Source organism: Cyanistes caeruleus, chromosome 1, assembly GCF_971803275.1.
Source record: "Cyanistes caeruleus chromosome 1, bCyaCae1.hap1.1, whole genome shotgun sequence".
NCBI lineage: Eukaryota > Metazoa > Chordata > Aves > Passeriformes > Paridae > Cyanistes > Cyanistes caeruleus.
This window is the reverse complement of record NC_141701.1, coordinates 84,062,166-84,078,574: the sequence shown is the minus strand read 5'-3', so window position 1 is coordinate 84,078,574 and position 16,409 is coordinate 84,062,166. Positions and strand designations below refer to the sequence as shown.

Below are 16,409 nucleotides of genomic sequence, written 5' to 3'. Positions count from 1 at the left end.
GCCTCCGCCTCCTGCCACAGCCTGACAAATGCCAGCGAGGATTGAAAAGGGACAAAAACACCCATGCGGCGCTTGCACTTCTTTTATTATTCCAGGAACAGGACCCACCAAGCACATCCCAGTGTAAGGAAAGCAGCTGCAGCTCTGGCTTTGGTATTAGACAGCTAAACTCTGCTGCCTAAGAAAATAGTGACAGGATAAATACGTAACAATACCAAAAAAACAAAAACTGAAGTCAAGGATTTCTCATTCAAATATTGCATAGGCACCATGCACCATTATGTTACATTCTTTGTTAAAGGACCTGAACTAGGTGACAGCAAAAAAACCCCTGGTGTCCTGGGCTGATGAAACAAGGATACTTGCCCTGCAAAAACCTCTCAGGGACATCTTCGACAAAAGCTTACTTTCATTCCCATTCTTGCCGAAGTGCTTCTCCAGTTATTAGCCAAACACACACATCTAGGCAGGATACTCAGCAGTACCTGGAACAGGCTGCCAAACACTCCCTTCAGCTCCAGGCAATGGATCCAGGCACTAAAGGGATGAGACTGGAAGGTAAAAGGGGAGGACAACTAAAAATGTGCTCCAGCCTTGTCACAAGCAAGAGGAACTTCTCTCCCATGGGCTGTCACCACCTGACTCTGCCCAATAGGCACCCAAGGTAAGGTCAAGCACAGAAAAAGCGCCCACAGAGCAAGTGGGATGGTTCTTGTGTCAGCAAGAACCTGGAGATCTCTGCAGCCAGGCACAGGAGGGGTTGGGCATGGCAGGTGCTGCGCTTGTCTAAGCAGCTCTGTTACTCCTGCCAAGCCCAAGATCAAGGCCACAGAAGAGGGCTCAGGCACAGCTGAAAGAGACAATTAGTGCAAAAGGAGTCATCTTGTTCCAGGGAAATGTAAATTTATTGTGTCATGGCACAGTAAGTGCAATGCTGCCAAGACACCTCCTCCTTAGGGACAGCAAAATCTGCCACAAAACAAAATGCTGCGAGTTTTGTTGTGCCGGATGAAGAAGAGGAAGGGATGATCTGCAGTGAATTCAGGAACTACCACTGCACAGTAATTAGTGAACAGCCCAGTGGCAGCAGCTGCTTCAGTGCCTTCTTCATTGACTTCCACAAAGGACTTGTGAACCACTTCAGAGAGCACCAGCTCGTTGCCAGATGAAATTCCTGAAAAGTCTGCCTTCCCCGAATCAAATGCATCCAGCATTCCCATGCTCCTCAGAAGGGGTTTCAGATCATAATTTTCTTCCAGTTTAAATCTGGGTAAAGACACCTGCACCTTTGTAGAGTCCATCATTTCTGGATTGATCCAATCTATTAGCTTCTCATATGTGAGTTCTCTTTCCAGCTGAAGAAAAAAATCCAAATTTACTTAATTACAGTGAGAACTGGGTCAGTGTTATACAAGCAAAATAACTGACTATGGGGTTACTTACACAGTGCATAAGATGCAGCTTTTTAACCTTCTTAGTGTGCCTCAAGCCAAAACTGCAAGTTATACCTCTCACTTGAGAATACTGCTCCTGCCAAGATCTTTACCAAAATTATTTTTTTTGGTAGCTATAATAGGGATCAATCCCCTCCATATCAAGTTTACTTCTGTTTTATCTTAAATTGTTTGGGCTTTTTAGTTTTTACTTATGGGACTGAAAATGTAGAAGAATAGCTAACAAGGACCCAAAGAAACCAAACCAACTTCTTCTATTTCTTTACCAAATGGTCATCCTTCAGGTCAGTCAGCAGCATCATGGAAACAGTGTGCTCACAAACACCCTTTGCCATCAGTCTTAGAGAACTTTATCAATAATCTCATTGCCCAGAGTGCCAAAGAGCCCAAACTTGCAACCTACCCTCACCACAAAGAGATGCTGCCCTTTCCTGTGACCCTCTCTCCAAGCAGTGAGCCACATTCCACCTGCTCAGCACAGGAGATCTACAGGACAAGCTACTGGACCTGCAAAGAACCCACCAAAAATCCCCCTCTCCACATTTCATCATCACCACACTGTGCCTTCACCACAACCACAGCTGACCTCTGCTCCTGAGCAGGGCCAGCTCTTCTTCCAGAGCCTCTGGCTACAGGAGCAGCACACAGCCTGTGTGGTGGCCAGGCCAGGTCCAGTGGTCTGACCCGGGATGCCGCGGCTTTCCCAGCGAGAGCGGTCCCACAAGAGACAGCCTTTGGGGGGTCTCTGGTGACCCCTGGCCACTGGGTAACCTCAGCAAGGGGCAGCCAGTGGCTGCAAGTGATTTCAGGTCTGCTCACTAGATTATCCCAGGCTGACTCAGAGGTAGAGAGACAGGAGAGCTGTGTGGCGATTGCACAGAGACAGCTTTTATTGTCCAGCAGCTCTGTCAAGGGTGGCAAGGGACAGCACCTCCCTTCTGAACTGGGCAGAAGCTGCGGCTTTCATGGGGGAAAGCCAGGGTGGTACCAGGGGGGAAAAAACCAATGGGCTACTATAGATCAGCATAGTCACCAAAGTATGGTGGGATAGCTCCCCATGAGAAGAGAGGATGGAGAGGTATTTCTCCAGGAGAGGGTTGAGATAAGCTTATCACAGCTCCCTCAATGTACATTCCTCCAAGGGAAAGCCTTGGTAGGCTCACCTGCCTCCACAAATCTGAGCAGCACTGGCATAGGTGGCAGGGGGAAAATTCCGACTTTCTTCCCTGCAAAGATTCAGGCTGTCTTTGCACTCAGCTCAACTACTTACTTTTTCCAAGCCTGTGGATCCATCCTGGATTGAATCAGGGAGCAGGATGATCATGCTCAGCTCATTACCCACATACGGGAGCTCAAGGATTTTGGTCTGGAAGTCCCCAATGTAGGTCATGTTAAAACGTGCCGTCTTGAACATCATCTGCACCGGTCTGGTCTCATTCTAGAAATACAGAGATGTCAATAGTTAGTGTTGAGCTTCTTTGCTGGCCTCAAAATATGCAGCAGGTGGCCATTTACTCAGAGCCTTTAATGATCTGAAAAACACAACTGATCACACACCAAAGAGCACAGACACCATGCTGGCCTTTGAAAATAACTAAAAATCCTAAGATTTAGTTTTTAATTACTAATGTAGAAATGTCTGAGAAGATTCCTTTAAGGCAAATACATGTCCTTATCCTTTTGTTCACTGAAGAACTAGTGACAAACACTAAAGTGATCCATTAGTAAGCATGGACATTGTTCTTCCCTATAAATGAATAAGTCATATCAATATATGTAGTTTTAGTCCATGAGGTTCTAAGGGCTGTAACAAAGACTGAAAATATTTTAAAATATATATCCTACAACTACCAAGAAAATTTGAGTATTAATTTGAATTCTTAAAAGTCATACCTATAGTAAGAAAGGGAGAGGTTTTATTCTCATTTTCCTTCAATGCTATCTTATTCCATTTCCACACGGAGTATCAGCTACTATTGTTTACATCATTCTTTTCCTTCTTCTCAGTTTCATTGCTTTCTCCCTTCCCTTTGTGAGACTGTCACATAAGTAGCTTTTTGTTACTAAAGTAATGCCACATGAATAATGCCCAGAGAGAATACATCAGAAATTGTTCTGCAGCAGCAATGACACCTAAAAAGGACAGATAAGCAGAAGAAAAGACACACAGCCATAGAAGATCATCCAGTGAGTCATAAGAAGAGCAAGAGTCACAGGAGTAATTTCACAGGATGTTGGAGAGGTTCGTGGGATGTCAAAGTAACTCTTTGTAACTGAACAGGATATAAAATAGTTCGCTTAAGGACTCAGTTTACATGTCAGATTTCCAATTGTTCATTGAAGACAAGGTGTCAAGAACCAAGCTACTCCAGCAGTCTCTAAAGTGCTCTTGTAGACACTACAGGGTGAGCAGTAACACACCCTTATTTAAAAGTGCTAGTAGCACATAAAAGCATTCTTGGATTTATTTCACCACTGACGGACAGGGACAGTTTCAAGACAGGCATGAGGGCTTCAATCTTCCACAATGCTTGCTTCAAAAGCCAGGCAGTTAAGGAAGGCACATGACCAGTTCTTGCTCAGGACACCTGGAGACCAACACAGAGCTGCAGGGGATCCTGAGGGGCAGCCATGGCCTGCCCATGCCAGGGGCCAAGTCTTCCTCAAGAGCACTGATCGACTTCTGAAAACAAGTCTTGAAAGGAAATTTGTTTGCCATTCCTTTTGCATTGGCTCAGGGGCAGAAATGCAGCAGGAAAGCTCTGACTGAAGAAGACTTCGGTTCACAAGCTTTCACACCTGTCTTTGTGCTATTGCAAAGGTTCTAGGAATGATGTGAAAGTTCAGAGAAACTCAGCAAACAGAGTGTTCATATGAAAGGGAGAGAGCATCAGGGATTTCCTACAGCCTACCCAAGGGAACCCTGCTTGAAAGATTTAATTTCTTCTTAAAGGTGGTCATTTCAGACAACATCCACCTAACACTGTATGGTCAGCATTTTAGCACATCATACCTTATTAATTCGGAATTCCCATTCTGTGGTACTCTTTTTATTGAATTGCTCTTCCCAGTTGCCTTTGAAATAGATGGCATTCACCAACACAAGTCTGGTGAAAGAATTCAGAGTCCCCTCAGCCAACAGTTTCTGAATTTTACCTTTATGATATAAGGGAAAAAGACATATTAATTAATATCTTGACATGGATCTAATTATTAGCCAAGATAGGATCTCATTTAATTTACAATAAAATTTAATACACAATAGAGAAGAGAAATATGTACCAGACACAGCAAAACATCAGCATTTCAGTTCTTTGAATTCACAACCCTACATCCTGAAGCAGGTGTTTACCTAAACAATGGCTGCCATTAAACACAACTGGACACTTGGCAAAGCACTCACCTTCAGTCCTTTCCTCTACCCAGCCATTGATTTGCCTCCTGGAATCCTCCCAAGCATGCAGGAAGTCCATCTGCTCCAGGCCAGCATGGTAGGATTTCTGACTCGACTCTATAAAAGACTAACAGGGACATTCACAACAGATTTTCAGCAAGAGATTTTCTCTCATTCAGACACAGGTGAGTCTTACATTCTCCAAGGAAATCTGCCTGCTTTCCTTCACCTGCTTCATACAGAGCCATGAAAGTTCTGGCTGACAAGTTCCTACTAGGAATTATACCACTTCTTTGAACTAGGCATTATTATTAAATCAAATGTCTTATGCATTCCACTAAAGCTTCTACATAAACTCATTGAAAATGATATGGCTATTTTTTTTCTTGTTTTTATTTTACGCTTCAAGGATGTAACATTTTTTTATAAGTTTGTTTATCAGACTTTTGCTAAAAGAGATAGCAACCATTCATCCCACAGCCAAATATATGAATGGATCTTATTACCCTCAAGTGTACAGATTGATGGATTTTACCCTGCCTTGGCATATTCAGGTCATGAGTTATTTAAGATTAAATTCTCTACCAAGTTCAGACACCAGGCTCTGTCAGAATCAACTGCACTCCTGGCTCTCAGCTCAGATCGGTCAGAAGGCAAACCCCAAAGCCTGCCTTTGACCTCCAGAGGAAACAGGTAGCAAGTGCATTATACTAGGAAATGCCACAACTATAATGGCTACTTACTGGGAGAAACTCCAAGGTCTTTTCTCCATAGAGGCGGTTTGCAGTTCTGAGGATATATTTGGTGTTCGGATCATTGATTTCAGAGAGAAGGGATTGATACCCATTGTGAGCATCTTGGGTGCTGCTCAGAGAAAGCACCTGCACAAAGACAACATCCTCAGAGCTTGTACAAGTCATAAATTCAGGACTATCATAGCCACCAGTCCTGATTTTCCTTCCCTCAAGCCAAGCGCTACAGGATCACAGAATAGCTCAGGAGGGAAGGGACCTGTGGGGACAATCTGCTACAAAGCCCTGCCCAAGCTGGGACACCCACAGCTGGCAGCTCAGACTGTGTCCAGATGCATTTTCAGTATCTCCAACTATGACAACAACAGAACTTTTTGAGAAACTTCTAGAAAGTACATGGAAACAAAACAGGAGTTTATACTCCCCTCCCATATCGCAAAGGAAGCAAACATCCAAATTGTAGGGACTGGTTCTGATTTAATATTGTCACTTCCTACATAAAACACAGGCCAAGAGGTATCTACTACCAGAGCAAAATTTGATAAAGGAATAAATCATGTTGCTATTACCAGTTGGAAATGTAGACAGTGGGCTTTTAAAAACATTTTTATGTGCCTGGCTTCATTTGCAGAACATGTATTGTATGATATTAAGCCCAAGCAAGGAAGGAAAGGAAAATAATTGATGTAGCCACCAACTGATCAATAAAAAAACTCCACAAACCTCCTAACTATATATTAAAGAAGACAGGTCTCAAAAACTACAAAAAAACCCCACACAACAAAACCCAGGAATCACTGCACTTCATACTGAACAGAGCTCACACTACAAAAACAAAGAAAATGGGTTCTCTTGACACACACACACACCAGACAAAGTGCTCTGCTCTCCCACACCACAGTGACAATCACAGTCGAGCACAAGTCCATGTCACAGACTCTTCCTCATATGCTCCCATCCAATGCAAAACACCAAGTTTATTTTGACCTACCTTGCTTATTTGGGCTTCAGTGCTACCTTTTGAACCCAGCAAAACCATGGACAAAGCAGAAGAAATACTAAAGGGCGAAAAGAACACATTCTGCCCACTTTTCTTCTCACACAGCATCCTTAACAGGTCCACTGCAAAAGTGGTGTTGGCTGCACAGAGGCTTTCCATGCTTCTGAGCCTGGGACATAAAACACAGAATGAGAATAGATCAAATTTACTTGGCTACCAAACAGTTGTTTCTCCCTTTTAAACCTCCCAATTTAAACTAGGCAGCAAAGGCTGGAAAATTATCAGCTCACTGCAGACTGATTCGGTGCCACAAGCACCTGAGATCCCATACTACAAATTGCCAATTAGCGCAGCCAATTAGAGACTGCTACTGGATTTCAATCCCACACCGACACACTGTGACATCTTTTGAGGAGATCAGGCACAGCAGCATTTTGTTCACCACTTCCTGAAAGAAGTTTCTCTTGACGTCACACAGAAAATCATTTCCCTTTTAGGGTAAACAGAGCCAAACTTAGAAACCTAGAGAACAGTAGAATTACCAACTCTTACCTTCTGTAAGTCTACAGACCTTCAGTGGTACCTGCAGCTTGCTTCTATGTGTGTACAGTGGGTTTTAAACCTGCCAGTCAGGCTGGGAGAAGCCAGCAGAATGAATTGGCCTAAAAGCAAGAAGACTAGCAAGAATTTCACTGTCACTGCAACATTCTCATACCAAAAAATAAAAAAAAAATTCCCCAACCAAACCGAAAAAACACTCAACAGGAATTCCAAACAAACTAATAACCCAAACCACACCAATCACGTATCAGTCACTACATAATAGGATGTTTCCTGCCCACATCATTAATAAAGTTACAGATTACTCCAAGTTAATGACACTATATTAAAAAAAAAATATATATATATCTTTGCATTATAACACGAAGACGGAAGGATTTGTCCTGGCAAACCCACATCAAATTTCTTCAGAATCACGGACCCTGTACACTCCACACATTTCACTCACACAGCAGCTTTCCCCGCACCGCTGAAAGCAGAACCGACAGCTTTCCTGCTTCCTTGAAGGTCCAAATGCAAGCAGAGGAGGAGTCTGCATCAGAATTTACGCATTTCATGCACGGACCGCCCACAGAAATTCCAAACAGCGCGGTCAGCTCTGTCCGGAAGACACACAAGCGGCACGGCAGCTTTGCCTGTTCTCTTATCCAGCTCTACGCTAAAGAAAACACCGGCACCTCCCGACCCAACATCTAAAGCAATAGCCCGGGGCGCGCCTTCCCTCTCCTCTCCTCACGCCACCCGCGCAAGCCTTGCACCCAAACCCCTTCAGGGCCCGCAGCCCACGCTGCCCGAGAAGCGCTGCGGCTCCCGGAGCCGAGCCAAGATTCCCACGTCGCTCCCCGACACCGCCCCAGGCCCGGGGATGCCCCGCGGGCGGGGACAGGCGGAGGCTGCCCCGCTCCCCTCCCGCCCGCCCGGCGACAACCGCGGCGACAGCGCCCGCCTGGGGCGGGCCGGCCTCACCCAACCCCGCCGGGCTCGGCACAGGCCTCCGCCTCCTGCCACAGCCTGACAAATGCCAGCGAGGATTGAAAAGGGACAAAAACACCCATGCAGCGCTGGCACTTCTTTTATTATTCCAGGAACAGGACCCACCAAGCACATCCCAGTGTAAGGAAAGCAGCTGCAGCTCTGGCTTTGGTATTAGACAGCTAAACTCTGCTGCCTAAGAAAATAGTGACAGGAGAAATACGTAACAATACTGAAAAAACAAAAACTGAAGTCAAGGATTTCTCATTCAAATATTGCATAGGCACCATGCACCATTATGTTACATTCTTTGATAAAGGACCTGAACTAGGTGACAGCAAAAAAACCCCTGGTGTCCTGGGCTGATGAAACAAGGATACTTGCCCTGCAAAAACCTCTCAGGGACATCTTCTACAAAAGCTAACTTTCATTCCCATTCTTGCCGAAGTGCTTCTCCAGTTATTAGCCAAACACACACATCCAGGCAGGATACTCAGCAATACCTGGAACAGGCTGCCAAACAATCCCTTCAGCTCCAGGCAATGGATCCAGGCACTAAAGGGATGAGACTGGAAGGTAAAAGGGGAGGACAACTAAAAATGTGCTCCAGCCTTGCCACAAGCAAGAGGAACTTCTTCTCTCCCATGGGCTGTCACCACCTGACTCTGCCCAATAGGCACCCAAGGTAAGGTCAAGCACAGAAAAAGCACCCACAGAGCAAGTGGGATGGTTCTTTTGTCAGCAAGAAGCTGGAGAGCTCTGCAGCCAGGCACAGGAGGGGTTGGCCATGGCAGGTGCTGCGCTTGTCTAAGCAGCTCTGTTACTCCTGCCAAGCCCAAGATCAAGGCCACAGAAGAGAGTTCAGGCACAGCTGAAAGAGACAATTAGTGCAAAAGGAGTCATCTTGTTCCAGGGAAATGTAAATTTATTGTGTCATGGCACAGTAAGTGCAATGCTGCCAAGACACCTCCTCCTTAGGGACAGCAAAATCTGCCACAGAACAAAATGCTGCGAGTTTTGTTGTGCCGGATGAAGAAGAGGAAGGGATGATCTGCAGTGAATTCCGGAACTCTCATTGCACAGCGCATCATCATCACTGCAGCTGTGGCAGCAGCTGCTTCAGTGCCTTCTTCATTGACTTCCACAAAGGACTTGTGAACCACTTCAGAGAGCACCAGCTCGTTGCCAGATGAAATTCCTGAAAAGTCTGCCTTCCCTGAATCAAATGCATCCAGCATTCCCATGCTCCTCAGAAGGGGTTTCAGATCATAATTTTCTTCCAGTTTAAATCTGGGTAAAGACACCCGCACCTTTGTAGAGTCCATCATTTCTGGATTGATCCAATCTATTAGCTTCTCATATGTGAGTTCTCTTTCCAGCTGAAGAAAAAAATCCAAATTTACTTAATTACAGTGAGAACTGGGTCAGTGTTATACAAGCAAAATAACTGACTATGGGGTTACTTACACAGTGCACAAGATACAGCTTTTTAACCTTCTTAGTGTGCCTCAAGCCAAAACTGCAAGTTATACCTCTCACTTGAGAATACTGCTCCTGCCAAGATCTTTACCAATTTTTTTTTTTTTGGCAGCTATAATAGGGATCAATCCCCTCCATATCAAGTTTACTTCTGTTTTATCTTAAATTGTTTGGGCTTTTTAATTTTTACTTATGGGAAAGAAAATGTAGAAGAATAGCTAACAAGGACCCAAAGAAACCAAACCAACTTCTTCTATTTCTTTACCAAATGGTCATCCTTCAGGTCAGTCAGCAGCATCATGGAAACAGTGTGCTCACAAACACCCTTTGCCATCAGTCTTAGAGAACTTTATCAATAATCTCCTTGCCCAGAGTGCCAAAGAGCCCAAACTTGTAACCTACCCTCACCACAAAGAGATCCTGCCCTTTCCTGTGACCCTCTCTCCAGGCAGTGAGCCACATTCCACCTGCTCAGCACAGGAGATCTACAGGACAAGCTACTGGACTTGCAAAGAACCCACCAAAAATCCCCCTCTCCACATTTCATCATCACCACACTGTGCCTTCACCACAACCACAGCTGACCTCTGCCCCTGAGCAGGGCCAGCTCTTCTTCCAGAGCCTCTGGCTACGGGAGAAGCACAAAGCCTGTGTGGTGGCCAGGCCAGGTCCAGTGGTCTGACCCGGGATGCCGCGGCTTTCCCAGCGAGAGCGGTCCCACAAGAGACAGCCTTTGGGGGGTCTCTGGTGACCCCTGGCCACTGGGTAACCTCAGCAAGGGGCAGCCAGTGGCTGCAAGTGATTTCAGGTCTGCTCACTAGATTATCCCAGGCTGACTCAGAGGTAGAGAGACAGGAGAGTTGTGTGGCGATTGCACAGAGACAGCTTTTATTGTCCAGCAGCTCTGTCAAGGGTGGCAAGGGACAGCACCTCCCTTCTGAACTGGGCAGAAGCTGCGGCTTTCATGGGGGAAAGCCAGGGTGGTACCAGGGGGGAAAAAAACAATGGGCTATAAAAGATCAGCACAGTCACCAAAGCATGGTGGGATAGCTCACCATGAGAAGAGAGGATGGAGGGGTATTTCTCCAGGAGAGGGTTGAGATAAGCTTATCACAGCTCCCTCAATGTACATTCCTCCAAGGGAAAGCCTTGGTAGGCTCACCTGCCTCCACAAGTCTGAGCAGCACTGGCATAGGTGGCAGGGGGAAAATTCAGACTTTCTTCCCTGCAAAGATTCAGGCTGTCTTTGCACTCAGCTCAACTACTTACTTTTTCCAAGCCTGTGGATCCATCCTGGATTGAATCAGGGAGCAGGATGATCATGCTCAGTTCATTACCCACATACGGGAGCTCAAGGATTTTGGTCTGGAAGTCCCCAATGTAGGTCATGTTAAAACGTGCCGTCTTGAACATCATCTGCACCGGTCTGGTCTCATTCTAGAAATACAGAGATGTCAATAGTTAGTGTTGAGCTTCTTTGCTGGCCTCAAAATATGCAGCAGGTGGCCATTTACTCAGAGCCTTTAATGATCTGAAAAACACAACTGATCACACACCAAAGAGCACAGACACCATGCTGGTCTTTGAAAATAACTAAAAATCCTAAGATTTAGTTTTTAATTACTAATGTAGAAATGTCTGAGAAGATTCCTTTAAGGCAAATACGTGTCCTTATCCTTTTGTTCACTGAAGAACTAGTGACAAACACTAAAGTGATCCATTAGTAAGCATGGACATTGTTCTTCCCTATAAATGAATAAGTCATATCAATATATGTAGTTTTAGTCCATGAGGTTCTAAGGGCTGTAACAAAGACTGAAAATATTTTAAAATATATATCCTACAACTACCAAGAAAATTTGAGTATTAATTTGAATTCTTAAAAGTCATACCTATAGTAAGAAAGGGAGAGGTTTTATTCTCATTTTCCTTCAATGCTATCTTATTCCATTTCCACACGGAGTATCAGCTACTATTGTTTACATCATTCTTTTCCTTCTTCTCAGTTTCATTGCTTTCTCCCTTCCCTTTGTGAGACTGTCACATAAGTAGCTTTTTGTTATTAAAGTAATGCCACATGAATAAAGCCCAGAGAGAATACATCAGAAATTGTTCTGCAGCAGCAATGACACCTAAAAAGGATAGATAAGCAGAAGAAAAGACACACAGCCATAGAAGATCATCCAGTGAGTCATAAGAAGAGCAAGAGTCACAGGAGTAATTTCACAGGATGTTGGAGAGGTTCGTGGGATGTCAAAGTAACTCTTTGTAACTGAACAGGATATAAAATAGTTCGCTTAAGGACTCAGTTTACATGTCAGATTTCCAATTGTTCATTGAAGACAAGGTGTCAAGAACCAAGCTACTCCAGCAGTCTCTAAAGTGCTCTTGTAGAGACTACAGGGTGAGCAGTAACACACCCTTGTTTAAAAGTGCTAGTAGCACATAAAAGCACTCTTGGATTTCTTTCACCACTGAGGGGGAGGGACGCTTGCAAGACAGGCATGAGGGCTTCCATCTTCCACAATGCTTGCTTCAAAAGCCAGGCAGTTAAGGAAGGCACATGACCAGTTCTTGCTCAGGACACCTGGAGACCAACACAGAGCTGCAGGGGATCCTGAGGGGCAGCCATGGCCTGCCCATGCCAGGGGCCAAGTCTTCCTCAAGAGCACTGATCGACTTCTGAAAACAAGTCTTGAAAGGAAATTTGTTTGCCATTCCTTTTGCATTGGCTCAGGGGCAGAAATGCAGCAGGAAAGCTCTGACTGAAGAAGACTTCAGTTCACAAGCTTTCACACCTGTCTTTGTGCTATAGCAAAGGTTCTAGGAATGATGTGAAAGCTCAGAGAAACTCAGCAAAAAGAGTGCTCTTATGAAAGGGAGAGAGCATCAGGGATTTCCTACAGCCTACCCAAGGGAACCCTGCTTGAAAGATTTAATTTCTTCTTAAAGGTGATCATTTCAGACAACATCCAACTAACACTGTATGGTCAGCATTTTAGCACATCATACCTTATTAATTCGGAATTCCCATTCTGTGGTACTCTTTTTATTGAATTGCTCTTTCCAGTTGCCTTTGAAATAGATGGCATTCACCAACACAAGTCTGGTGAAAGAATTCAGAGTCCCCTCAGCCAACAGGTTCTGAATTTTACCTTTATGATATAAGGGAAAAAGACATATTAATTAATATCTTGACATGGATCTAATTATTAGCCAAGATAGGATCTCATTTAATTTACAATAAAATTTAATACACAATAGAGAAGAGAAATATGTACCAGACACAGCAAAACATCAGCATTTCAATTCTTTGAATTCACAACCCTACATCCTGAAGCAGGTGTTTACCTAAACAATGGCTGCCATTAAACACAACTGGACACTTGGCAAAGCACTCACCTTCAGTCCTTTCCTCTACCCAGCCATTGATTTGCCTCCTGGAATCCTCCCAAGCATGCAGGAAGTCCATCTGCTCCAGGCCAGCATGGTAGGATTTCTGACTCGACTCTATAAAAGACTAACAGGGACATTCACAACAGATTTTCAGCAAGAGATTTTCTCTCATTCAGACACAGGTGAGTCTTACATTCTCCAAGGAAATCTGCCTGCTTTCCTTCACCTGCTTCATACAGAGCATGAAAGTTCTGGCTGACAAGTTCCTGCTAGGATTTATACCACTTCTTTGAACTAGGCATTATTATTAAATCAAATGTCTTATGCATTCCACTACAAGCTTCTACATAAACTCATTGAAAATGATATGGCTATTTTTTTTCTTGATTTTATTTTACGCTTCAAGGATGTAACATTTTTTTATAAGTTTGTTTATCAGACTTTTGCTAAAAGAGATAGCAACCATTCATCCCACAGCCAAATATATGAATGGATCTTATTACCCTCAAGTGTACAGATTGATGGATTTTACCCTGCCTTGGCATATTCAGGTCATGAGTTATTTAAAATTAAATTCTCTACCAAGTTCAGACACCAGGCTCTGTCAGAATCAACTGCACTCCTGGCTCTCAGCCCAGAAAGGTCAGAAGGCAAACCCCAAAGCCTGCCTTTGACCTCCAGAGGAAACAGGTAGCAAGTGCATTATACTAGGAAATGCCACAACTATAATGGCTACTTACTGGGAGAAACTCCAAGGTCTTTTCTCCATAGAGGCGGTTCGCAGTTCTGAGGATATATTTGGTGTTCGGATCATTGATTTCAGAGAGAAGGGATTGATACCCATTGTGAGCATCTTGGGTGCTGCTCAGAGAAAGCACCTGCACAAAGACAACATCCTCAGAGCTTGTACAAGTCATAAATTCAGGACTATCATAGCCACCAGTCCTGATTTTCCTTCCCTCAAGCCAAGCGCTACAGGATCACAGAATAGCTCAGGAGGGAAGGCACCTGTGGGGACAATCTGCTACAAAGCCCTGCCCAAGCTGGGACACCTACAGCTGGCAGCTCAGACTGTGTCCAGATGCATTTTCAGTATCTCCAACTATGACAACAACAGAACTTTTTGAGAAACTTCTAGAAAGTACATGGAAACAAAACAAGAGTTTATACTCCCCTCCCATATCGCAAAGGAAGCAAACATCCAAATCGTAGGGACTGGTTCTGATTTAATATTGTCACTTCCTACATAAAACACATGCCAAGAGGTATCTACTACCAGAGCAAAATTTGATAAAGGAATAAATCATGTTGCTATTACCAGTTGGAAATGTAGACAGTGGGCTTTTAAAAACATTTTTACGTGCCTGGCTTCATTTGCGCAACATGTACTGTATGAAATTAAGCCCAAGCAAGCAAGGAAAGGACAATAATTGATGTAGCCACCAACTGATCTACAAAAAAACTCCACGAACCTCCTAATTACATTTTAAATAAAATAAATCACAAAATCCGCAATAAAAACCACCCACAAACTAAACCCAGGAATCACTGCACTTCATACCGAACAAAGCTCACACTACAAAAACAAAGAAAATGGGTTGTCTTTACACATGTAAAAAACAAGATTCACCTTTCTTAATAAATTATAAAAAAAATTAATATCAACAAAATGTCAATTAGGAGACAAAGGAAATCAAGCAAAGGGTTAAAATGCCTGAGTGCCCCTGGCACCTTGCCAGGAACAAACCTGATATCTTTGCAACATTTTTTTTATCCCCTCCTGCTGTGAGGGTTTAATGCATATTCAAACCTTTCTAAGAAGCATTTGGCATGGTTACGCCCCAAACCCGCCTCTTCAGAGCATTCTTCGTATGGTTTTTATTTTTGCTGATCATCATTTTATTTGAATTTGATTTCCTTTCTTTGCAAGCGGTCAGTGCTGATAACAGTCTGGGCCCCTCGTCCTACCACTGGTGACAGCCTGGTCTCCATTGTCCTTCCACTGATAACAGCTTGGGGCCCACTGTCTTTGCCCCCTGGGGTTTCCTTGCTTTGTACCACAAAATTCCTTTAAGCTTAAAACTTGTTAGCAAGAGAAAAAGTACATACATACCCAAAAAGTATTTAACATATAATATTCATCCTAATACTTGCGAAAGCCAGTATCACAATATGGATTTATAACACACACACACACACCAGACAAAGAGCTCTGCTCTCCCACACCTCAGTGACAATCACAGTCGAGCACAAGTCCATGTCACAGACTCTTCCTCATATGCTCCCCTCCAATGCAAAGCACCAAGTTTATTTTGACCTACCTTGCTTATTTGGGCTTCAGTGCTACCTTTAGAACCCAGCAAAACCATGGACAAAGCAGAAGAAATACTAAAGGGCGAAAAGAACACGTTCTGCCCACTTTTCTTCTCACACAGCATCCTTAACAGGTCCACTGCAAAAGTGGTGTTGGCTGCACAGAGGCTTTCCATGCTTCTGAGCCTGGGACATAAAACACAGAATGAGAATAGATCAAATTTACTTGGCTACCAAACAAATTCTTGTTTCCAAGAATTGTCACTGCAACATTCTCATACCAAAAAATAAAAAAAAATTCCCCAACCAAACCGAAAAAACACTCAACAGGAATTCCAAACAAACTAATAACCCAAACCACAACAATCACGTATCAGTCACTACATAATAGGATGTTTCTTGCCCACATCATTAATAAAGTTACAGATTACTCCAAGTTAATGACATTATATTTAAAAAAAAAATAAATATATCTTTGCATTATAACACGAAGACGGAAGGATTTGTCCTGGCAAACCCACATCAAATTTCTTCAGAATCACGGACCCTGTACACTCCCCACATTTCACTCACACAGCAGCTTTCCCCGCACCGCTGAAAGCAGAACCGACAGCTTTCCTGCTTCCTTGAAGGTCCAAATGCAAGCAGAGGAGTCTGCATCAGAATTTACGCATTTCATGCACGGACCGCCCACAGAAATTCCAAACAGCGCGGTCAGCTCTGTCCGGAAGACACACAAGCGGCACGGCAGCTTTGCCTGTTCTCTTACCCAGCTCTACGCTAAAGAAAACACCGGCCCCTCCCGACCCAACATCTAAAGCAATAGCCCGGGGCGCGCCTTCCCTCTCCTCTCCTCACGCCACCCGCGCAAGCCTTGCACCCAAACCCCTTCAGGGCCCGCAGCCCACGCTGCCCGAGAAGCGCTGCGGCTCCCGGAGCCGAGCCAAGATTCCCACCTCGCTCCCCGACACCGCCCCAGGCCCGGGGATGCCCCGCGGGCGGGGACAGGCGGAGGCTGCCCCGCTCCCCTCCCGCCCGCCCGGCGACAACCGCGGCGACAGCGCCCGCCTGGGGCGGGCCGGCCTCAC

General features: G+C 44.5%; 2 protein-coding genes across 8 annotated transcripts; both read right to left on the bottom strand.

Annotated features, from left to right (window-relative positions):
• Window positions 1-67: 67 nt before the first annotated feature.
• Window positions 68-8,061, bottom strand: LOC111923848 (serpin B6-like). 6 transcript variants are annotated; one of them, XM_086899828.1, is made up of 8 exons: window positions 7,610-8,061; window positions 7,153-7,277; window positions 6,592-6,769; window positions 5,592-5,729; window positions 4,858-4,975; window positions 4,468-4,610; window positions 2,725-2,892; window positions 68-1,355 (listed from the first exon to the last, which is right to left on the bottom strand). In XM_086899828.1, exons 3-8 carry the CDS (start codon window positions 6,757-6,759, stop codon window positions 954-956), a joined length of 1,137 nt encoding a protein of 378 aa, XP_086755954.1. In that variant the 5' UTR covers window positions 6,760-6,769; window positions 7,153-7,277; window positions 7,610-8,061; the 3' UTR covers window positions 68-953. The 6 variants fall into 6 exon arrangements, with proteins under 6 accessions (XP_086755954.1, XP_086755960.1, XP_086755968.1 ...); XM_086899834.1 differs by having other exon boundaries at window positions 7,153-7,262; window positions 7,610-8,022; XM_086899842.1 differs by having other exon boundaries at window positions 7,172-7,277; window positions 7,610-8,005.
• Window positions 8,062-9,037: 976 nt separating this feature from the next.
• Window positions 9,038-16,349, bottom strand: LOC147655671 (serpin B6-like). Of its 2 annotated transcripts, none has more exons than XM_086899822.1 (7): window positions 16,278-16,349; window positions 15,330-15,507; window positions 13,749-13,886; window positions 13,015-13,132; window positions 12,625-12,767; window positions 10,882-11,049; window positions 9,038-9,512 (listed from the first exon to the last, which is right to left on the bottom strand). In XM_086899822.1, exons 2-7 carry the CDS (start codon window positions 15,495-15,497, stop codon window positions 9,108-9,110), a joined length of 1,140 nt encoding a protein of 379 aa, XP_086755948.1. In that variant the 5' UTR covers window positions 15,498-15,507; window positions 16,278-16,349; the 3' UTR covers window positions 9,038-9,107. The 2 variants fall into 2 exon arrangements, with proteins under 2 accessions (XP_086755948.1, XP_086755945.1); XM_086899819.1 differs by lacking the exon at window positions 16,278-16,349 and adding an exon at window positions 15,895-15,989.
• Window positions 16,350-16,409: the final 60 nt, after the last annotated feature.

Excerpts from the sequence above, each read along its gene's own strand:
- LOC111923848 (XM_086899828.1), bottom strand. The coding sequence starts at position 6,759 with ATGGAAAGCCTCTGTGCAGCCAACACCACTTTTGCAGTGGACCTGTTA. Across the intron at positions 5,730-6,591 it reads CTGAAGCCCAAATAAGCAAG|GTGCTTTCTCTGAGCAGCAC; the intron begins GTAGGTCAAAAT and ends GTCTTTGTGCAG. Across the intron at positions 4,976-5,591 it reads AGACCTTGGAGTTTCTCCCA|TCTTTTATAGAGTCGAGTCA; the intron begins GTAAGTAGCCAT and ends TGTCCCTGTTAG.
- LOC147655671 (XM_086899822.1), bottom strand. The coding sequence starts at position 15,497 with ATGGAAAGCCTCTGTGCAGCCAACACCACTTTTGCAGTGGACCTGTTA. Across the intron at positions 12,768-13,014 it reads GGTAGAGGAAAGGACTGAAG|GTAAAATTCAGAACCTGTTG; the intron begins GTGAGTGCTTTG and ends TATATCATAAAG. Across the intron at positions 9,513-10,881 it reads GATCCACAGGCTTGGAAAAA|CTGGAAAGAGAACTCACATA; the intron begins GTAAGTAGTTGA and ends TTTTTTCTTCAG.